We start from the raw sequence: 24,344 nt of genomic DNA, 5'->3' as shown, positions 1-24,344 counted from the left end.
TATCCATCCATCCACTCATCCATCCATCCATCCATCCATCCATCATGTTGCAGTATTGTAGAGCAGATTTACAAGTAATGAACAGCTGTTATTTATTTGTAATGATTTCTCCTGGGCTGTTACTATGATAATGAAAGGCATAGGGGTTGTTGTTTTTTCCAGACGAAAACACCAACAATTTGGTGTTAATTCAGCACAAAGCAGGTTCTCATCGGCTCAAGGAAATTTGTCACTTAAAATATGGTCAAAATATGGCCATCTTGGTCAAATAGGGCTCTGAATAAGACACTTGTTCAATGAGTCAGCTCTGTCACATTAAAGGCTTTTTAATTGAATCTAGCAGTGTGCCTTTGGAAATTCTTGGCAAGATTTAAACAATAGAAAGCACTGAAGCTAAATTGAACCTTATTTTTAAATGAGTTTTGTTTTTTCTAGCTTGTTCATGACCAAAGGAAAAACTCAAAACTCATATTCCAGAGAACCAATTGCTCATTACTGTTCATGAGGCCTTTGACTCTCTTAGTTTTTTGTGCACCTTTTTGATTTGATAAAATCAAATGGAAGTTTTTAATGCTGCAGCCCACCTCCGCATCCAGGAAACAAAGGCATCAATCGTGAGGCGGCAGGGAAACGCTGGCTATTCAAATGACATTTCTGGAGGGAACGCAGACGGCCTCATTAGGGCACGGCTCGTCAGAGTATTAATCTGGCCAATCAATAGCTGTCATAACACAAGGCTGTGTAGACTCTAGAGCCACGGCTGCGGCAGGTAAAAGGCTCAAGTCTTTAGTTTTCCTTTTGTTTCAGACACGTAAAAAGAAATGTAAAAATGGCTCAATCGGCTAGGCACTCGACTGCTATGCCGGCGACCTGGGTTCGATTCCGGCCCGAGGTCATTTGCCGACTTAACTTGAACGTTATTACATCTAGGGAGGGAAGGCTCCCTCAGACCTGTATGAGCAACCAAGTGTGTAAGGGGAGACGAGGGGATTGAGGCTGCACTGTTCCACCCCGCATGGCTCCTTTCAAGATGGGGCTGCAGGGTGGGACTCTGAGATAATGCAATTTGGGAATCTGGCTTTTCTTCGGATCATGGAGTAGCACAAATATTATTATAAAAAAGGATTTCCATCAAACATGATATCTCGGCTGGCTGGGGACTTTTTGCTACCTTGTTAAACAGTGAATGCACCACTATCATTAATTTCCAAAAGAGAAAGCGTTGTTGATGTACGCATGTCCTGTCCACATCCACACCTGTTGCGATGGCGTTGGTGACTCAGAGCTCTGCCTGCCCAAGGCTGATGGCGTGTCTATCCCCTGCTCTGACTCCTCATTGGCATCCTACACTTCCTCCAGTTGCATCCATGCTCTTACCTCCTCTCCATCCACATTTACATCTCTCTCCTGTTTCACCTCTCGCTGGGACGAGCATGCTTCCCTCACTCTCTCTTCTCTCTTCTCTACAGCTCTATCACTCTCTTAGGCTGTCTGCCTTGTGTGCCATCTTTCACAGATGGTGGCGCCCTGAATCATCTGTCTATTCTTCAAGCTCTGCTATGATTTATTTGTGCGTTTGTCCATTTTGAATCTCTGTCATCATCCATGGCTTTATTGATTTTTGCCCATGCATCCATGCATCTCTTCCGGAGCCATCCATGAAAATCGGGCCCTCTTGTGTGAATGGGAAAGAAATGCTTCTGAAATTGCTACTTCTGCTACTGCTGCTGCTGCTGCTGCTGTTGCTGCCGTTGCGGGTGATTTCTGGGTTCCTCTAGAGGGAGTAAAAGCTCACGTAATGACCCTGTTTCCCAGATGGAGCTACTGAGACAGTGACTCCTTTTCTCTTATTACTCTGGAAAGGAGACATTTGCTCAGCTGTACACTTCATTATTCTGGGTTCAAACAGGTGCACCAGGTTATCAGTGATGTTTTGTTTTTTTCTTAACTCAGCAAAAGGAGGTGAAAACAGATGTTTGATTTTTGCAGAATGGTTTTAATCGTAGATGCAGGCTGGCAAGAGAAGATATTTTAATTTCTATTCATCACTGTTAATGTCAGCATAAAGAAAGTCATACATACAGAATATACTACCACTTGAGTGGTTTCGTTTTATGGTTTGGCACTAAGGCTGTGCCATCCGAAAACCTTTAGTAAAACTGACTGTTAAAGGTGTCTGATAAATTTCTGTTTTGTATTTACTATGGGGGTTAGGTATCTGGAAATGTCGCCATATTTTATAGTGCAGCGCTCTGAGTGTGACCATTATTCTATTTGCAGACCCTTAAAGCATTGTAATCTGACGTTTAAGCAATACTGCTATTATGTATGCATGGTAATTCCACAGCGAGCTGTTTCATCAGCCTTCTGCCCTGAGCTAGTATATATAAAGCTGTACATCAGCTTTGCCCTACAAACGCACAACACCACACAACACCATTACTCAATAGAGTGTCAAACTGAGGAAAAATGACTTGGAAAATCTCTTGTGTGTGTTCGTAGGGCTATGGCAAGGATAATTTCTACCAACAAACTGTGTTGTGTCACAATATTTGGGCATGTAATAAAACAGTTAGTTTGACAAGAACAGATTTCATTGAAGCGGCAGTATTTTGCAATGTATTTATGCTGCCTTTGCACTTGCCTTTGCCTTGTTCTTCGGTGTTCCATAATAATTGAATGGGAGGCTCTGTTTGTCCCCACTGTGCACCTGTAGTTCCTGTTCCTGTCAGAGGTGTTGCAGTGGAGAGCGCAGACGACTCCAGACCACGTCCTGTTCACTCTGCTCAGCTCAAGGGTAAACACAAGCCACGGCCTGACTCACCTCACGTACACACATGCATATACACACACACACACACACACACACACACACACACACACACACACACACACACACACACACACACACACACACACACAATCACGTATGCACACTCTCTCTCACACACACACACACACACACACACACACACACACACACACACACACACACACACACACACACACACACACACACACACACACACACACAGGCTCTATCACACTCATATTAATTCTCTGTGTGTGTGTGTGTGTGTATGTTTGTGTGCGTCCATGTCTGTGATGTTGCAGGGAGCCATCTTGAGCTCATTGACGTGTGTGCAGCTGCACAAGCGGGCGGAGAAGATCGGCGCCATGCTGATGGAGCGAGGCCACCTGCAGGACGGAGATCACGTGGCCCTGGTCTACCCACCCGGTAGGTCCCCATACCTGCCGACCATTACGCATTTTGTGTAGCAGATACGGATTTTGACATCAAACTACGGCGCTGTCACTTCAAAATACGGGAAAAACCAATAGCAAAGTGTGTTCATGGGCCCTTATAAATTGCTCTGTAGACTTGCAATCAGACAGAGCCGTAGACATGGCTCTGCTTGCAATTGTCTCGCGCTGGCCTTTCCATTGGCCAGCAACGTGTGTGTGTGTGGGGGGGGGGATATTGCCCAATCAGAGCGCTAGTTTGGGTGTCTTCATTTGTTGTGCTGCGCTCCTCTCGAGTCGAGGCATCAGCTGCTGATAGAAAGTTTGCTTCGAAATCACACAAGCAGAGAGACTGGTTAATGTACTCCTATAATCTCTGAAACAAGTGTCCTCCTCCTGTCATCATATATTATCCATCTTGGTACTGTCGCTGTAGTTTTACAAGTGAGCACCGTCAAAATCACCGTTTCAAAGGTAAATGGACTTTGAGAAAGGTAGCCTGTATGGGAATAGTGAATTGCGTCCAGTTGCTAAATCCGTAAACTTATGAAAATAAATAAAGGCCGAGGTCTGTCGTAATTATTCACCCAATGTTTCGCCGTATTTGACGGCAATATGTTGTTGCTTGTTTTGATATTGGACCGAAACAAGATTACTTCCGAATGAGAAAATGTGTCGATGACCGCGCTATAAATTAGCAGATTATAAGCAAACTAAATTTGGTTTCCCTTTGCGCCGGATCATTTTAACTCGGGAAAATAAAGCGATAGTTCTAACGGTTGTGCTCGGAGTAGGTCTACATCCGTAACCTACCATGACACCGTATAGGAATACTGTTCCCCCCTGAGTCATGGCCCATTCTGTGAACAGGTGTAACAGGTCGTGCGTCATACCAAATATGCATCACTCCACGACTACTATCCGTAATCACGTATGGCAATCTATTAACACTAGAACTACCAGGATTTTTCTGCCTACCTAGAAGTACCAGAGAGGGGTCATTTGACCCGGTGTTCTGTCGAGATGTGTTGCCTCGTCGAGATGAGCGACCGGTCGCCCTATTCGATAGTGGTGTTCTATCGACTTGCGATGCCTCATCTAAATGAGCGACCTTGATTTTCCGCGGAAGGCGTTTCAATCGGTCCACGTAGGACTGTTTTAATAACCATTACTTTGTTTATTTCACGGACAGGGGTGTGCAATCGTTCGTGCGGAGTTTAATAAGAACGTGCGGCTGCTGACCACGTCAGCCTCTCGTTTGAGCAAGTTAAGAAACGTGCCATATGAAAGAGACTGAGTTGAGTTTGCGCAAATACTGGAGAAAGTGTTTGGGATCAGGGCCTGGCTACGGGTTGTTTAATGCAGTCATTTGCTGTTGGTTTGGTTTCAATGCGACGTGGGCTCGCAAGGCAAATTGCCACATGAAATCATGTGTATGGGGATAAACAAGCACGCTTTAGATATCCCCAGATAGCAGATAGCGTATTGTGGCTTTGTTTTGGTAGATGTCTGCCTTTTAATGACTGGAATCATATTTTCATAACATCCCCACCAGTGCATTTCTTATTAGGCTACCATGTTCAGGCATTTTACAATGCAGTCGATTCAAATTCTTGAGTGAAGGGTGGAGGGAGCATTTTGACAGCTGAATCAGAGGTGGCGATTTTTTTCCATTTTGCAATGAGAACGCCTCCTCTACATAAATAGTCTTTTCTGATCGATGTTACAATGTTCGAGGCTGAGTGTGTGAGCGATTACGGTTAGGCAACAAAGTAGCAAATGTTCAAGGCCACGCTATTTCGCAGATTTTCCAATGATCTGCTGGATGATCCACGCTATTTCCCGTTTCCCCCCCAGGGGATAGACTATATCGTAACTTTCAGTCCATGACAGTCGGTGGACAGGCTATAGGCTAACTAGACTATGGATGACTGGTGGTAACCTCTGGAGGACATGGGCTACAGTTTGAGTCACTAAAGTTGACAGTCTCAGGGGATCCTATCGTAACTTGCGGTCTCACAATTCGATGGGCAATCACCCGCGAAAACCACCGCGAGGGTGTGCGCATGCGTGCGCATGCTCAGTAGCGAAGAGAATCACATCTCGACGGGTCGCTCATATAGACAGGACACCGGCGGCTTTTACCTAATACACTAATCACTCATTTTGTTATGGTAATGAGGCTGTTAGGGGCCGTGTGTGGGGTGAGGGGTGAGGGGGTCACACCTTACAGTGCTAACAGCCAAGACAAACAGGGACCGACAGCTTCTTCCCAAGGGCTGTCAGCCTCCAAAATCACCATAGGTAAATAGCAACCTGCATGAAGATATCAGCAGCAAAGACAGATAGCACAGTTTGGCGGACAGTGTGTTACAGTTTTTCTCCGTTGGTTTGGCTCATTTCTTGAAACTGAGATGTCATTCTCAAAACATGGACAAATCCCAAAACTAATTTGCAGTTCCTCACAACAGAATGGCATTTATCATTGCTTTCATCAAATTTCAAATGCTTTTGTACATGTCTCAATCATTTAGTACATCCTTGCAAATGGCTATGTACAAGTATCCTACAGTTAACACAATCAGCTTACATTTAGTAGAATTTTCAAATGAATGTACCTTGCTGATCTATCCCAATTGGTTGATTCTCAGTGTAATGGTTGTCCTGAAAACATATCAGCACATTTTCTTCATATAAGTCATCAATGAACGTGTGAATGTCCCATGTGATCATGACGAATCATACGACTGCAACCAGATAATGGTTGAATTACAGTTTTTCTCGATTGGTTTGGCTCATTTCTTGAAACTGAGATGACATTCCTATAACCATTGGGTCATTTGGCCAAACATTCTTACACTTCTGCACAACAGTTCAGATAACTAGCAAAATGTCATATACCTCCTAAAACACCTCATTCTTGCATCAGCACTAAACCGTCTCACATATAAATAGTCAGTACCATCAAAATGGCATAGATCCTTCTCAATTGCTTTGGCTCATTTGCATTCATTTAGTCCTTCTATCAAAATAAACTGGATGGTTCAGCATAACTACATGGATCCTCATCACTCGCTCATATCACCCCAAAAACAGTTTACCCATGTGTCAAAACTAAATTTCTTCTCCACATATATCATTAGTACCCCCAAAATGCATTGTCCCTTTGCCATTGTGTAAGCACTGCCAGTCAAAATGGTTAGGTGTTTTATCTACGTTCAGCTAACAGATTTCGACTATGTATAAAAATGAAAAAGTGAGTGAAACCATTGAAGTTTGACAACACAGATAATTTACCAAGGACATTTATCAGTAAGTTCTCAAAACAGAGATAACATTCTCAAAATACAGTTTTTCTCGATTGGTTTGGCTAATTTCTCGAAACTGAGATGACATTCTCAAAACAACACGGGCAAATCCCCAAACCAACTCGCAATTTCCCAAAACAGAATGGCATTTTTCATTGCTTTCATCAAATATCAAATGCTTTGTACATGTCTCAAATGTTTAGTACATCTCTGCAGATGGCTATGTACAAGTACCCCACAGTTGACACATTGAGCATACATTTAGCACATTTTCCAAATAAACTGATCTTGCTTATCTAAACGAATTAGACAATTCTCCATGTAATGGTTGCCCTCTCCAAAACATGTCAGCATGATTTCATTGTGTAAGTCATCATATGCAAAGTAGTCTACACAATTGTCAAAACAGTCAAGGACATAATATTTTAAAAATTTCATTAAACAGTAAATCCATGACAGTGTTCAACAGGCCAGTTTCCTCTGTTTTTTGGCTAATTTTTTTCAAACCACATTCTGTTTTGAGCCGTTGCTAGTTGCTTTGAGATTTGTCCATGTTATTTTGAGAATGTTATCTCTGTTTTGAGAAATGAGCCAGACCAACGATAAACCTGTAATATATGGGCATTACTTTCTGTATTAGAATTTATAGTAAAGAAAGTCACTGATAAGTGTACTTGCTAAATTGTCTGTGTTGTCAAACTTCAAGGGTTTCACTCACTTTTTCATTTTTATACATAGCCGAAATGTGTTAGCTGAACATAGTTCCATAGTGACAAAACATCTAACCATTTTGACTTGCAGTGCTTACACAATGACAAAGGGACAATGTATTTTGGGGGTACTGATGATATATGTGGGGAAGGAATTTAGTTTTGACACATGGGTAAACTGTTTTTGGGGCAATATGAGCATGTGATGAGGATCCATGAGGTTATGCTGAACCATCCAGTTTATTTTGACAGAAGGACTAAAAGAATGCAAATGAGCCAAAGCAATTGAGAGGGATCTATGCCATTTTTATGGTACCGACTATGTATGTGGGAGAAGGATTAAGTGCTGATGCAAGAATGAGCTGTTATGGGAGGTATATGACATTTTGCTAGTTATCTGAACCGTTTTGCAGAAGTGTAAGAATGTTTGGCCAAATGACCCAATGGTTATAGGAATGTCATCTCAGTTTCAAGAAATTAGCCAAACCAATCGAGAAAAACTGTAACATGGACAAATGCCAAAGCAACTAGCAATTGTTCAAAACAGAATGTCGTTTGAAAAAATGTCATGAAATTAGCCAAATAACAGAGGAAACTGTAGTATACACGTACAATTATTTTCTACTAACTAGTAAAGTTACAATACCATCTGACCTGTTGAACACTGTCATGAATTTACTATGTAATTAAATTCTTAAAATATGATGTCCTTGACTGTTTTGGGAATTGCGTAGACCACTTTGCATATGATGACTTACACAATTAAATAATGCTGACGTGTTTTGGAGAGGGCAACCATTAGACTGAGAATTGTCTAATTCGTTTAGATAAGCAAGGTCAATTTATTTGGAAAATGTGCTAAATGTATGCTGAATGTGTCAACTGAAGGGTATTTGTACATATCCATCTGCAGAGATGTACTAAACATTTGAGACATGTACAAAGCATTTGATATCTGATGAAAGCAATGAAAAATGCCATTGTTTTGGGAAATTGCAAGTTGGTTTGGGGATTTGTCCGTGTTGTTTTGAGAATGTCATCTCAGTTTCGAGAAATTAGCCAAACCAATCGAGAAAAACTGTAACGTGTGAATCTCCCATGCCATGTGACCATAACGACTCATGTGAATGCAACCTGGCAATTGTTAGGTGGATAAATACCAGTGCATGTGGACTACTGCTTCATTTCCCTCAATAATTTTGTGGTGAAAGAAGCTCCTCTCCAAGGAACGAAGATGCAGAAATACAGCACTCAACAGGCATTGGAAATGATCCACACACGCACACACACACACACATGCAAAAACACTCTGTGTCTCAAGTGACAGCTGTGAGCTGCTAACAGCCACATTTCCACAACAAAAGGAGTGTCCGCAGGGGGTCCAAAGGGTCAAATGACCCTCTTGTGGGGCTTTTAGGTAAAAAGGTCAATTGACCCCTCCGTGGTAGTTCTAGTGTTAATAAAATCAATTCTCCTATCATCATATATGTGCCGAACAGTGAACAATAGCCAACTCATGACGGCAGATGAGGGTAGCTAGGCCTACTATTATGCAGAGAAGTGAAAAAAAAGAAGCAATGCCCCTCAAAAGTTACCGTGGAAGTTCCAAGAGCATTAGCCATTAGCCCCCGTCCCTCAGTAGAGCCACTACATGACGCATTTTGTACTGAATGAATGCTGAAAGTGTGATATTATCCTAGCTTAGATACCACTTGTCTTTATCTTTTTCTCTACTGCTGATGCTTCTTCACAGTAGGTGACAACATCACCATTTATTAATATTGGGGGAGATGATGTAAGAATCATTACAATTCAACTTTTTGTTCATAAAAATCACTGAAATGCCTCGGTATTTTATAATCAAATTATACATTTTCCTACATGTACCTTCTACAGCCAAAAAAATAATCAGCAAATGCTTCAATTTCATACTCAATTCCAGCTCCTTAACACCCCCCAAGTGACCAAATGCTCTGTTTGACTGGTACATAGGATAACTTAATAGCCACTTAGGCCTACTAGCCAGACTGTTGGTATGTTTGACTAGTAAGATTAACAGCCATATTGGCTGGTGATCAATAAAGTTAATTTAGAGGCCTGAATTCCAGCACACTATATCATAGCATTTTATTGGTGTTATGGTGTGAAACAAAAAAAAAACATCTTTCATGAAAGTTTAATACATTATGGTAGTTCAAAGTACTGTGAAGAGCAAGATAAACTATTTGCCAGATACACGGGATGTTAGATGCAATTTCCTGCATTTTAATGCATTTTAGCCTAAGAAAAGCATTTTTTTGGGGGGGAGGACCCCCCTGCCTGAATGAAGTGTCTCATATCTTCCCTGTTGACATTTGGCAACCCTAGGTGTAGGGCAGACTATGCAAAACAAAGTAGCCTCTCAGATGGGCCCGCCGGCGACCCCGTTGCTTTGCCATGCCAAGTTGTAGCGCCGTGAATTGCCGCGCCGCGATAAGTTGCTACTCAAATTTTTTTTTAAAGGTTGGCAGGTATGGGTCCCACATTGCTCAAGGGACTGTAACCGATACCCTGTACTTAACATAAGTCGCTTTGGATAAAAGCGTCAGCTAAGTCTAATGTAATCTAAAAATTGCGGAATTGTTGCCTTAGCTATGAATAGAACGGTGGAATCTATTGATGTGTTTGCTGTTTGTGCACTCAAACCCCCCTCTGTCTGTCTTTCTCTGCAGGCATCGACCTCATCGCGGCCTTCTACGGATGCCTGTATGCGGGCTGCGTGCCCATCACAGTCAGACCCCCACATCCCCAGAACATCGCCACCACATTGCCCACTGTGAAGATGATCGTGGAGGTGAGCTCGCGTGGCACCTCATGCCAGCTATGACCAGCCTAGAAAATCCCATGCTGCACAATCCTTCTGAAAGACAGCATTATTATGATCTTAATAATAATCAAAAATGCATTATCATGGTTTCCTATGAGAACACCATAATAGCAAAACTGATTGAGTCCATCCGGCAAAGGCCTTGGCGTACAAGGTGGCCTAGGATATCCCATGCTGCTTTGCACAATCGTTCCGAAAGACAGCATGGCAGCTGCCCTAAGCGAGGGAGCCTGAGCAAGGGAACCAATCAGAGAGCGGGGTGGGGGGTGGGGGGGGGAGGCTTGATAAACGGAAGCTTGCAGTTTGTTTGAATAGATACAACTGACGTGATCGGCTATGGGCTACGTATGTACCAAATGATGCATTCGTAGCGTCCAATAAACAGCCATGGGCAGTCATAAACCACACCTTTCCTACGAGAAATTGAATAGGTAGCCTAGATAGCATTGATAGTCTGGTTTTAACCAGGCACAGCTTGTTGTGAGAGAATGTATGCGATCTTCAGACTCCTCAAAATCATTTGCAATGGACCTGCAACTACAACAATAGCCTTGCCTACAGCAGCTCACTCAGTAAATCACTTTACTTCTGAACAGCAGTTGCTGTGAGGTCATCACGTGTGCGGGAAGACCTTGATGACACTTGCTGAGGGAAAGAAAGGGTTTGAAGCAGTGATTCACCAGGGAACAGACTATGCTGTGTAGACAACATTTTAGAAATAGTGAAAGATGGCATTCGCCATTAAGTAGGGCAAGGTAGTCTGTTGTAACTGGCCCAAACCCTATTTCTGTTTTAAAATGTGCATTGTCTATAATAACGGTGTGTGTGTGTGTATGTGTGTGTGTGTGTGTGTGTGTGTGTGTGTGTGTGTGTGTGTGTGTGTGTGTGTGTGTGTGTGTGTGTGTGTGTGTGTGTGTGTGTGTGTGTGCGCGTGCGTGTGCGTGCGTGCGTGCGTGCGTGTGTACGTACGTGTGTCTGTTTCTGTGTGTTTGTGTGCGTGTGCGTGTGTGTACGTACGTGTGTCTGTTTCTGTGTGTTTGTGTGCGTGTGTGTGTGTGTGCAGGTGAGCCGGTCCTCCTGTGTGATGACCACCCAGGTGATCTCCAAGTTGCTGAAGTCGAAAGAGGCGTCTGCTGCCGTGGACGTGAGGACATGGCCCCCCGTCCTGGAGACTGGTGAGTGACACCCCGGCCCCAACATCCAGCTGCTCTCACTCACACACAGGACAGCATTTTATTACAGGAAATGACTGTTCAGACATTCTTTCATCTATGTGTGAATTCTTGCCATTAAAATATTTTTAGAACAGCTTTATGCACCTACCGTATATAACATTTATATTGCAATGCAATGCAATGTCCAATACAAAAATGTAAATTTACCAAAATGTTCCTAAATGACTATGCCATTTGCAAACGAAGCTCTTCAAATATTACAATAAATAAACTGATTGATTGATTGATTGATTGATTGATTGATTGATTGATTGATTGATTGATTGATTGATTGATTGATTGATTGACTGACAGATGACCTGCCAAAGAAGAAGCCCCCTCAGCTGTACAAGCCGTCGAACCCGGACACGCTGGCCTACCTTGACTTCAGTGTGTCCACCACAGGAATGCTAGCAGGAGTAAAGGTGAGGAGGAGAAGGTCGCGGTGCACTGCACTGCACTGATGTCATCGTATCGAAGGGAGTAGGGCTGCGCTGAGAGACATTGTCTTTATAGTTAGATTACATTACATTTTACTTAGCTAACGCTTTCTTTCAAAGCGACTCACAGTTATTATTTGTCAGGGTATTGGTTACAGGCCCTGGAGCAATGTGGGGTTAGGTGCCTTGCTCAAGGGCACTTCAGCCCTTGGATGGAGATGTGTGGAGAGGTCAGGGGGGGATTCGAACCTGCTACCCCTAGATTGAAAGACCAACTCTCTAACCACTAGGCCAGGGCTGCCCCTACATTGTCTTTATAGTTAGATATAGTAGAGATAGTAGTGTAGAACATAGAGTAGAATATAGATATAGGATGGACAGTTGTATAGAACATAGTGTTGAATATAGCTATAGGATAGCTAGCTGTGTAGGAATGTCTACACAGCTGTATACATGTGTGGGAAAAGACAGAAAGCAGAAGGAATTGGCTTGTTATGCTACACGTTTGTAAGTGATTCGTGTGTGTGTTTGTCTGTCTGTCTGTCTGTGTGTGTGTGTGTGTGTGTGTGTGTGTGTGTGTGTGTGTGTGTGTGTGTGTGTGTGTGTGTGTGTGTGTGTGTGTGTGTGTGTGTGTGTGTGTGTGTGTGTGAAAGGAAGTGAGCTGAATCAGCTTCACCGAATCGTCTCTCATGTTCCTCTGCAAGCCACTGCCACCTTTAGCACAGAAACCCTTTGAGTGTGCCCCTGTCCACCTAAGGAACTGTTCCACTGTCACAGGGCAGGATATGTGGCTTCATGTGTCACAGGGAACAACGGAAGTGCTTCATATTTCATCCGTCTTTATAATCCGTCCTGTGGGAGTGCACTTGAATAAGCTGGCCTGGTTTTGATGCCAGCGTTGGGGGAATAGTGGTCCTCAGATGGGAATAGATGTAATTGTACTTGTACTGCGGTGTTAACTCCTAAAGCAGGGAGCTTTGTGTCCTCCGAAAGCTGGCTTTGCCCGCCCCCCTCTGTGTTGTAGTTTCCTCAAAGGGATCTGGTCATCTCTACTAACCCTATACTGTATGTGCCCTAGACTGGATGTATTTGGGTTGCAGGGGACTTGCCATATGAGTGATTTGTTTATTGTTTTTAGTTTGTGTCTGTTTATATATTTTTGATTGTTTTATTTTATTATTTTTATTTTATTTATCTCTTTCTCTCTCTCTCTCTCTCTCTCTCTCTCTCCATCTCTCTCTCTCTCTCTCTCTCTCTCTCTCTCTCTCTGTAGATGTCCCACAGCGCCACCAGTGCCTTCTGCCGCTCTATCAAGCTGCAGTGTGAGCTGTACCCCTCGCGAGAGGTGGCCATCTGCCTGGACCCCTACTGCGGCCTGGGCTTCGTCCTCTGGTGCCTCTGCAGGTCAGTCCTCCATTACACACCAATAGGGATACAGTGCACAATACTAGGGGTGCCGATACCGATACTGGTATCGGTATCGGCACCCCATACTGCTCATTATACTTGAACTCGTACTCGTCAAGCACTTGCCGATACCAGGAACGATACTGCTATTACACAAAACAATGCAAAATCCACGTCACGTTCTGTGGACCTGAAAGCAGCATGGAAAAAAGGGCCACCTCATACATTTACTAACATTTAAATCTACATGGAAATGGATAACAAAAAAATATCACAGGTGGGAAAAAACAAGGCCATGCATTTATTTTCATTGTATTTTGGTGGTAAAAGGTATCGGTATCGGTACTCTGTATCGGCAAGTACACACATTAATGTACTCATACTTGTATCGGTTTTCAAAAAAGTGGTATCGGTGCATCCCTACACAATACCAACATTACAGTACACACACTAATAGCGATACAGTACACACCCACAGAGATACAGAACAGCATCAGTCCTCCCATGCACACCAACAGAGTAAAAGTTTAAAAAAAAGTAAAAGTAAAAAAAAGAAACTGTTTCCTTCCAACACAGGTAACTTATCTGAATAACAAGTAGACCCATGTACTTGTCTTACAATCAGCTGACTACACTGGTTGGATCAAGTTTGTGGTGGGTCCTTGTTTTTCAGTAACAACACAGTCTATCTCATTAAGCACCGTGGAGTAAATGGTGTAACAGCTATGCAATATCATGTACGAGTGTTGTACTTACACCATGAATTTACTTTAACTTTTACTTTTGACAGCACCGTAGAGATACAGTACAGCATCTGTCCTCCCGTACACACTAACAGAGATACAGCACAGCATCCTGCTCTTCCAGGCCAATACCACTCACCTATCACAACACCTCCTACCTCAGACTAGCTTGAATCAGCACAAACATCCTGAGAAAGAGACACGCCGCATCAACTTACTAAATTATTGAAGTATGGACTATACAAGCCTTATGTGATTCTTACAATAAAAGTGGCCTGTATCTTATTTTCCTCATAAGTCAGTAAGGCACACATATACATTCCATACACCTATACATTTAATGCATAGATTGCATTTGTGTGTTGACTACAAGACTTGGCCATACACATTGAATCACTTTTTAATTTTCATATACAGTATTCTTTTCATATGGGATACATGTGCACCGCTCAACCACCCCAAGCCAGTCCCAGTCATCTGTCACATCACTTCAGAAGCTGGAAACGGCACAGTTCTGTCACTGCAAACCTTCTGCGCTAAGCAGAGAAATTCTTTTTTCGATTGTAAATGAGTGTAAATCAGGGAAAGTCATGTTGTCCTCTAAATTCATGCCTATTGCTGCTGTTTTGGCTTTTCATACGGCAGTGGAATGACGTCTGTTTAGAGTGAAGCGATTGCGGTGAAGCTCTTCTTTACAGTGCCCCATTTTCTCGATTGCAAAGTAAGTCATTTAGACAGCAGAGTGCTCTGCAAGAGGCTGTGCCTGATGTGCCTTTTGCTGCTTTGAAACTAACGGTGAAGGGAGATGGAGGATTAGACATCACACGCGGGGCTGAAACGTCCTCTGCTGTCATTGATCCGAGCGATCTCGTCAGTGTGACAAGTGGGAAATCAATGATAAGTCTTTTACATCCAAGTCAGTCCTATTAACCAATTTGTGAAGAGTGCCTCTTTGGTAAATCCTCATTATTTGCTGTGCGTTTTTTTTTCTCTGTGCTCATCTCCTCCAAAGTGCTCACTCCCTGGACAGTTTCACTTACACACACACGCACGCACGCACACACACACACACAAACATGCACACACCATCTTAAGGCCGGAGATAAGGTAGTGGCAGGATACGCGTGTGCGGGCACTTTTCGTGCATGAATGCGTTGCCATGCGTACTTCGCAAAATGTAAATTTTGCACGCAACACCTGAGATGGTGGAATATTGACAAATCCAAGAGGGGTGATCTTCCGAACCTCCATGTTGAGGTTGTGGTAGAGACCAACAATTGTGGAAAACATACATTAGAGCCCTGTTGGCTATCTGCACGATACTGGAGTTATCATCTAGGGGGAAAAGTGCTCCGGTCCTCCTGAGGCAAGATTTCATGAGACTACCCCACAGACTTATCTGATTCCTCTCTCTCTCTCTGTCTCTCTCTCTCTCTCTCTCTCTCTCTCTCTCTCTCTCTCTCTCTCTCTCTCTCTCTCTCTCTCTCTCTCTCTAAAACTGAATTACGTTAAAGAAGGAAACATAACTATTTGTACTGAACTAAAATGGACGCCTATGAAAATCTCTCTGTGTCTCTGCAGTGTGTACTCAGGGCACCAGTCCATCCTGATCCCCCCGTCGGAGCTGGAGGTCAACCCGGCCCTGTGGCTGCTGGCCGTCAGTCAGTTCCGCGTCAGAGACACCTTCTGCTCCTACTCCGTCATGGAGCTGTGCACCAAGGGCCTGGGCCTGCAGACCGAGTCCCTCAAGGTACAGTAGCATACACACGCACGCATGCCACGCACACACAGCCCCACCTTAGGGCTTCCGCACATAGGCGCCGACAAAGTGCTGAGCACTGCTTCGCAAAAATTCGATTTCATTGTTTTCAATAGAACCCCGCACACTGGCACCGATGTCCGCGGACATTCGCCGATGTCGGATAGCAATTAGAGACAAGTTCTATTTTGTCGGCGCCGCGCATTGACTTTAAATGCTATGTTCGTGTAAAATTGGGTTTGGGGGTCCGAATTATGTCGGAAGCAAAGTGCGCCGCAGTGTTGTCGGAGCCAATGTGCGGCCGGCCTTAGTATCTTTGTGGGGCCCTCCCATTGACTTCCTTTCATATTAACCTCAACAATAGCTAAAGAATGCTAAACTGTGCCAAAACAATCCCTAATCCCAACCAAAACAATCCCTAACTTTAATCTGTCAGTGAGGAAATGTTTTTACACTTTTACTTTTGCCAGTAACAACAAAACTACCCCAGCAAAAGCGGTCAAAACATGTGGGGTTCAGGATTTGGGCCCTACATGGAGCGAGGGCCGCACCTTGTTGGTATGCTCCAATAGCAGTGGCCTCACGAAGGTAGATTGGTGCAATACACACACACACCACACACGCACACACACACACCACAGACACACACACACCACAGACACACACACACACACACACACACACACACACACACACACACACACACACACACACACACACACACACACACACACACACACACACACACACACACACACACACACACACACACACACACACACACACACACACACACACACACACACACACACACACACACACACATGCTGTATGCACAGACATCTCCATACAAACACCTCCAATCCTCTTCATCTTATATAGTGAATAAAATTTTCTAAAGTCAGTTTACAGTTTTACCATGTATCACACAATATATAGCCTTTGCAGTCTTGATAGCCACATGTCTATGATACCCCCCCAACCATCTACCCCTCTTCCCAACTATCCTTGATTAATATATGCTCAACGAGAAACACTGCACTGCACTTTGAGTCGTCAAATTGCACCATCAAACTTTTCCGTTGACAGGCGTGGAGTGACTGCTCCTGTGCCTTCTTTCGTATTGTTGTTGTTGTTATTGCGGCGAGAGCAGAGCGGTGTGTGAGAGTGTAATTACTGGCGGTGTGGTGCAGCTGAAAGGCCAGGTTTGCCTCCTGGCGAGGCAGCAGCCTTGTGAAAACGCCTTTTATTTACTACGCGCCTCAGTTTGTTCACTTCGCCATGGTCAGTCCGTCACTAATGGCAAAGTGTTGAGCCAAGTGTAGTTTGTTACCACAGTGCCAATCGATACAAAGGGAGATGGTGGAGCAGCCCCACATGTGGGGTGGGCTGGAGTGGGACCATATGATCAAGTTTTGGCAAAGGACGCGCTCAACTTCTTGGAAAAACGAAAGTCTTTGGGTGCGAGATAAAATGTATCAACTTAAGGAAGAAAATCCGCACTCACAAACTGCGTCTCATTATTTATTTATATTACCACCATGTCCAAAAAGCAAACGCGTTTCGACTATCAAGCCTTCATCAGTGCGTGGTACGATATGATCAAAACATTTGAGGAGCTTTGTTGCAAAATGACATATGTTGACATTTTTTGTATTGGGCATTGCATTGCATTGCATTTCAAAATGCATTTTATATAGGTTTAAAAAGTATGCAAGAATTCACTAGTCTTGTCTGAACAGTCATTTCCAGTGATAAAATGCAAAAGTAAAATAATAAATGCAATGAAACTCTTCATTTACTCTCAAAGGCATTTGAACAGAAACAGCATCATTTTATTATAGAGCATCATAACACAACCAAAAAAACACAACAGAGCCATCTACATGTGTGCAATCACATGTTAATGATCTCTTTGAGCAACTTGCTTTTTTAATGTCTAGCTTCCTGACCTGCCTGCCAAATTCGGCCCGGCCCAGTGGTGAACCGACACATTCCACTAAACTTGACCCAGCTGGTCTGATGAGCTATGGCCCATCACCATGAAGCATATGTTAAATAACTTCACCATGGCTCTACCAGAGAGAGTAGAGAGAGAGAGAGGTTCCATTGGCCCATTGTTTCCAGGTTCTATTATTGCAGGGGGGAATCCCCCTTTAGGCAGACCTAAGGACTGTTCTATTCAATGCTAGGAGTATTATGACACGCCCCTTTAGGCAGACCGGAACCTGGTCATGTTAGGTGCCCTTAGCAACCTATTACATTGGCATATCTCTATATACTTAAAGAATCTCTGGCTCTACTGTGGCCTAACGGTAGGGCACTGGGTTCCTGCGCCAGTGACCTGGGTTTGATTCTGGCCCGGGTCCTTTGCTGATCCTTCTCCATCTCTCTCTCCCCACTCGTTTCCTGTCTCGTTCTTCACTGTCCCTATCGCAATAAAGGTTTAAAAAAGATGTGTATATATATTGGCAAGTGTTTCAGAAGTGGTCCAGCACAGTACCAGCCTTTCCCCGGTGCATGGCTTTAACACAAGTGTAAGAGCATTGCATGGCCCAACATTTGAGCCAACTTGAGACAGACCAACTTTTGATCCATGTGCACTGTTAGCTAGATTTGCGCAAGTTCAGTTCCTGCCTTACACTATGTACCGTATTAGCCCGAATATAAGACGATCCTGATTATAAGACGACCCCCCATTTTCAGGCTCATGTTTTGGGGAAAAAAGTTTTTTGAAGACTTAATTTTGTTTCACATTGGAAACTTTTCTCAAAATGCAGTTTTTAATTTGTTGGAAAATCTGAGGCTTTTTACAAAGAACAAATTTCACAATATAATTTTCATGAAATGTCCATGATATAAGACCACAGATGGCTACTCATATCCTTTTCCTTTCTTTACTCACTTCACCTGTCAAGCGCCAATAGGCACCTACTGGCTACAGTCGCCTGGGCCCGCCTGTTTAAAGTGCGACGCAACATAGCCTACACTCAGACCATTAGTCTGCGCCAGCCAGGCAACCAGTCCAGTAGAGATAGGCAATCTATTGTGCAATGCACAGATTTTTCAAAATGCTTAGTTGACAGCAATATCTAACCAGTAGCCGTCTCGCCAAATCGCTGTTCATTTTATGCATGCAAAGTTTTCCGTTGGACTGTAGAAACCGAACGTGACCAAAGGCAGATTGACGCATTGCACTTGAAACCCATGCGCTGCCTATCAGGACCACGTTGACATTAGAAGTCCGATTGATATTCATTTCGTACCAAGGGTAAAACTCCTCGTGATTTTATATGCACAAGACAATCTCTTGCCCTAACCATTATTCTGTGCTGTCAAAGGCACCGCTTGTCACCGCTTTCTCGCGCACACACAGATGACCATTGATTGGCTGATGACAGCATCCAAAACTTAGCCTACAGGTTGTTCCTCAAATCACCCTTCATTTCTTTAGTTTCTAGTGGTGTTGTCGGCTGACCAGAGAGAACGACCAAAGCTTTCCTGATGAGACTGTAAAACCAAACAAATAAATAGCAGAGCAACGAGCCGCGATTGACTTGTGTTTTTCCCCTTGCACTGTCGTCCGCATCACGTTGACATTGACAGTTGATAGACGTGCGGTGCAACAGTCATAACGAAACAAGCATCTGCAAATTTGATATGGACAAAACAATCTCTTAACCCATCCATTATTGAGTTTTGTGGCATTGTTGTGAAGCATAGGCTAATGGCCGCATTCAGGTTAAGTTTTAAAAAAAATTTTTTTTTTTACTTTTTTCTCTAGCGCGCGGAAATAAGACGACCCCCCTTTTTAGAGTACTATTTTTATAACAAAAACCACGTCTTATATTCTGGGCAATACGGTATGTCAAATAGGACCCTCTGCCGTGGCGCTAAGGGTGGGGCACTCGTCTGATATGTGGCTGACCCGGGTTCGATTCCCGGGCCAGGTCTTTTGCCGTCCCTTCCCCGTCTCTCTCTCCTCTCACTCACTTCCTGTCATGTCTTCACTGCGCTGTCTCAAAATAAAGGCAAAAAGCCCCCAAAAATCGTATGTAAAATAAGCTGAATGCACAGACAATATGATATACTATTCTGTCACACAGTACAGCTGCACACACATACCAGTAAATACATTTTAAAAAATACACCAACTAAATAAATGATGTATATACTGGCAATCTGTTAGCAGTGCTACCACTTTATGTAGGTGAACTTGGCTCAGGTTTATCACTTATCACTAAAACCATGTTCTTGGTATTACCCCCCAGGCTCGTGGTCTGGATCTGTCGCGGGTGCGGACGTGTGTGGTGGTGGCTGAGGAGCGTCCCAGGATAGCGCTGACACAGTCCTTCTCCAAGCTCTTTAAGGACCTGGGGCTGCACCCGCGCGCTGTCAGCACCTCCTTCGGGTGCAGAGTCAACCTGGCCATCTGTCTGCAGGTCAGTGCTGTTTGGATGTGTGTGTGTGTGGGGGGGGGGGGGGTGCATGTGTGCATCTGTATTTCTGTGTATCTAAGATTGTGTGTGTGTGTCTGAGTCGGTGATTCTAAATTAGAAATGTTTGATGTTTGTGTGTGCTTGGAGATGAGGTGAGTGAAGTGGATTTGAAACTGTTGGATCTGTGATGAATAGATTCATGTTGAGGAAGCTCCTGTCGGGAGTTGTTCGAGACAGCAGGTTTACTGTATCTTGGTATATACACTTTGGAAGAGGTAGCCTCTAGGTCTTTGCACACCAACCGCGAATTTTCGCAACGTTTTGATGTTACAAGGTTGCAAAATCGCGTCGCCTCCGGTGTGCATACTTTTTTGCGAATAATTCGCCCCGCGTTTTATTCGCAAAATCGCATCGCAAACCCGCATCGCGTCCTGTCTGCAAAGACCTTCTGACTGCAGATGGGCCCATCATTCACTCTTAGCTGGAAACACTCAGCTTCATCCTAACGTTGCTATGGCAATGCCATAAGGAGTCTTAGGTAGCCGATTAAGACTTGGTTATCATTTTGGTGACAATAAGGTTATAACAGAGGCTCTCAATTGCCCAACAGCAATTGTTTTGCCAATGACAGATGACTGATGGGCATTGAAGGGTGGCAGAATTTTGTTCCTGTCAGTGATTTCATTATAATCCTAAAAGAAAAAAAGATCTTGAATCGACTACAGAGGAAATGCACACCTCATTTCTGGGCTTCTGTTACGTTTGACATCTAGAGACATTCCTTCTGTGATTCTTTGATTCATTGTTTTCTTTTGCGTTGTTTATTGTTTACATTTATTGTTGCCACCCTCATGTGATGTCTTTCATGTTTGCTTTTTATCTGTCATCTTCACACACACACCCTCACACACCTCGTTCCCACTCCTCTCTCTTCCTCTGTCTATATACTGTATCTATACATCTCTGCTAGTGCTTATATGCACCCTATCGTACCGGCTTCTACCATCTTGCTCTCTCGTATTTTATTTATTCGCTCTCTCCTCTGTTCTTCCACAACTCTTCCTCCTCCTCTACCTCCTCCTTTCCTACCCTTCATCCTTTCCTCTCATCCTCATTTACTTTTATGTCTTCTACCTCCCATTTCTTCTGCCTCTTCTTCTTCTTCTCATCTCTTTGTTTTGACTCTGTCTCATCCTCCTCTTCTTGCTCTTCTTCCTCCTCATCCCTCCTCATCCTCTTGCTGATGGCAGCCCCACAGGCTGGGGAAGCTTGCTGATCAGGTAGGGAGGCATCGGCCGTTGCTCCCCGGTCGGCTGGCATCTATACGGAATGAGTGGGGGGGCTGACGTGACGTGACGTGACGTGACGTGACGTGACGTGACGTGACGTGACGTGACGTGACGTGACGTGACGTGACTTGACTTGACTTGACTGACTGCCGATTGATTTTGCTTCCTTCCTTCCTTCCGTGTGCAATAGTGCTTGTACTAGGGGCTTGCGGGATGCTGAAACCTGTAGAGCAGTCTTGTTGAAGTGCATCGCTAATGGCTGGGGGTTATATGATCAGCGTTGGTGGTTTAAGGGGATCAGAACCGCACTTGAATTCCACCAAACGGGAAGATGGCTGCCGCACTAACCCACTGATGGACTAATAGACTAATAGAGGACCATTTTACTTAGTTAGCTGACTGTAGTGTAGTTCTACACTCTCAAGGAAAGACTCCTCTATTTATACTTATCAGTGTTATCAGTGGTGCATTTCTCGAAAGCATAGTTACTACCTACATTATCTACTTTGTTGTTTGCAAGACCATTTCCCATTGGCAACTAGCCAAGCAACTATGCTTTCGAGAAACACAACCCAAACCTCTATATGACCCCGTTTTCAAAATGCAGGATATGTTACAATGGGGTTAAATGCACATTCACTTTTCCTTGAGAGTGTACCTTCGCTTTCTCCCAGTGGAAGTGGCCTGTGTGGGTATTCGTTGATGAGTAAATGTTTGTGATGTTGTATGTTGGCTCTGTAGGTCCAGAGGGTAATCACTCAACCAATCAGGCAACGATTAATCCCTCTTCTCAAACCTTTTGGTAAAAGCAGCAAACCTTATGTCTGAGAACCTTTCAAGCTGTTGTACACCTTTTTAGTTCATTGTGTCCCTTGAGATTCTGATGTGAAATTCCCTCCCTCCTCAGAAGGTCCCCAGCCTTATATCGTCTCTGTCCGACAGAACCCTCATATCTCCACCTTTCAGAAACGAATTGGTTATTTATTTAATTCTTTTAAAATATATATAAATCAGCACAATTGGTCAGTTTCCATGACTATATGAGTTTTATACATGATATAAAACCCACGTCTAATGATGAAATGTTTATGTATTTAGTAACTAAAAATGAAAAAATGAAGATAGAAAGTTGAGATACAAGGTTTCTGCCGGTCAGTGACTGTGACTCTGAGCGCTCTGACTCCTATGCCTCTCTGTGGGTCTGTGTCTCAGCTGTGTAGGTGGGAGCAGAGGGATTGTGTGCTAGTTTAAAGCAGGACCCCCTACACAGTCTCACCCCAAGTAGTCAATTTTTGACTACTCAATTTTTGACGCCCCAAGACTGCAATTTTTGACGTCTTGGGTATTCCTTCCACGTCACATTTTGACTATGTCCTCAAAGGCGCCCCCTTGTGGCAGCATAACGTCATTGAGGTTAGGTTTAGGAATAGGTTTAGGGTTAGGCCACATAGTCAAAATGTGACGTGGAAGGAATACCCAAGACGTCAAAAATTGCTGTCTGGTCCAAGGTAGTCAGAAATTGACTACTTGGGGTGAGACTGCGTTTGGACCCCTCGAGTGGGGAACGGGGTCAAAAGAGCCTTCTGCTGCTGACGGTCTGGATGAGGGAGGGATGGAGGAATGTATAGAGGAGGGCAGGATGGAAGAAGGAGGGAGGGAGCACAGGGAGAGATGGAGGGAGCACTTGGGGGATAGATACAGGAGGAATGGAGGAGCGAGGGTGGGAGGAAGGAGGGAGCACTTGAGTAATGGATACAGGAGGGAAGGAGACATTTAAGAGGGAGAGACGGAGGGATGAGGAAGAGGGAGCAGTGAAGGGATAGATACAGGAGAGAAGGAATGGATAGAGGAGGGTGGGATGGAAGGAGGGCGCACTGGAGGGTGAGACGGAGGGAGCACTTGGGGATAGATACAGGAGGAATGGTGGAGGGAGGTAGAGATGGAGGGATGGGGAATAGACAACACTTGAAGGATAGATAGATCTACAAGAGTGAATGGGGGAAGGAGGGAGGGAGTGATGGAAGAGGGAGCATGTTATGGAGCCCCCTGCTGGCTGCTGCCTCCACTGGGAGAAGAGGCCTTTGCCCCGGCTTGCTGAGCTAAGCCTGTGTGTGCGTGTGCGTGTGCGTGTGTTTTCATCCACGGCCGGACTGCTTCTCGCTGGATTAGCAGTGCTGGGCTGAGGGGCGAAGCGCATGCAGCGTTCTCTGGCATTGTGAGGAGTAAGGCTAAGAGCTTTTAATGCTGTCCGACTGGGTAAATGCTAAATCAGATACCTTTTTTAGTTTGCCCTTAGACACTTTTTGAGTTTGCCTGTACAATGAATTTGTTCAAACCCTGTTGTAAAAAGTTACAACAGTGTCATAGCTCAGCTCAGATTCAGAAATGCAGCAAGACGCTTTCAAAACCCTCTGCATTTAACAATAACCATTGGGTGAAACACTACACCCTCTCATCACTCGCCTCTCAAAGTAGCAGTGGAACAGAAATGGGGGAATTTTTCACTCTTTTGGGGGAGATGGATGATGGGGAAATGGCTGCCCTTCTGCTTTCTACACTCATAGCATACCATCCTCCATTTTACTCTATCTTATCAGTTTGTTTTAGATCCTCTCTTCTACCTTATTAGTTTGTTCTAGCTCATCTGTTCTATGGTACCTTATTAGTTTGTTCTACCTTTTGTGTAAAGTGCCACTCAGGGACTGATTACTGTAAGGGCCTACCGGGCCAAGGCCCAGGGGCCCAAGATTCAAGGGGGCCCTGAAGCTCTAGCTTCTATATTTGTATTGTCATATTGCATCAAAATCATACTTTTACCAACGGTATTTTCTAATTGTCTAAGGGGACTGCCCTCCCCAATCCCCTGACAACAGGGGACTCTCACACCTGGCCTGAAACCCTGAATCGTTTTGTAAACTACCAACAC

The 24,344-nt window shown here is 44.1% G+C and overlaps 1 protein-coding gene across 8 annotated transcripts in view; it reads left to right on the top strand.

Annotated features, from left to right (window-relative positions):
• The window catches only part of dip2ca (disco-interacting protein 2 homolog Ca), a 163,352-nt gene that overhangs the window by 126,366 nt on the left and 12,642 nt on the right, over positions 1 to 24,344 (top strand). For 4 of the 8 annotated variants that reach the window (XM_063206605.1, XM_063206606.1, XM_063206601.1 and 1 more), the window contains 9 exons: positions 2,717 to 2,797; positions 3,115 to 3,238; positions 9,973 to 10,094; positions 11,191 to 11,302; positions 11,657 to 11,766; positions 13,055 to 13,185; positions 15,513 to 15,681; positions 19,962 to 20,132; positions 21,380 to 21,409. In XM_063206605.1, coding sequence (XP_063062675.1) covers positions 2,717 to 2,797; positions 3,115 to 3,238; positions 9,973 to 10,094; positions 11,191 to 11,302; positions 11,657 to 11,766; positions 13,055 to 13,185; positions 15,513 to 15,681; positions 19,962 to 20,132; positions 21,380 to 21,409 — 1,050 coding nt within the window. The remainder of the gene's footprint in view (positions 1 to 2,716; positions 2,798 to 3,114; positions 3,239 to 9,972; positions 10,095 to 11,190; positions 11,303 to 11,656; positions 11,767 to 13,054; positions 13,186 to 15,512; positions 15,682 to 19,961; positions 20,133 to 21,379; positions 21,410 to 24,344) is intronic. The other 4 variants (XM_063206607.1, XM_063206608.1, XM_063206603.1 and 1 more) reach the window with 1 other exon arrangement.

Source organism: Engraulis encrasicolus, chromosome 9 (genome assembly GCF_034702125.1).
Source record: "Engraulis encrasicolus isolate BLACKSEA-1 chromosome 9, IST_EnEncr_1.0, whole genome shotgun sequence".
Taxonomy (NCBI): Eukaryota; Metazoa; Chordata; class Actinopteri; order Clupeiformes; family Engraulidae; genus Engraulis; species Engraulis encrasicolus.
This window is presented reverse-complemented; position numbering and strand designations above follow the sequence as displayed.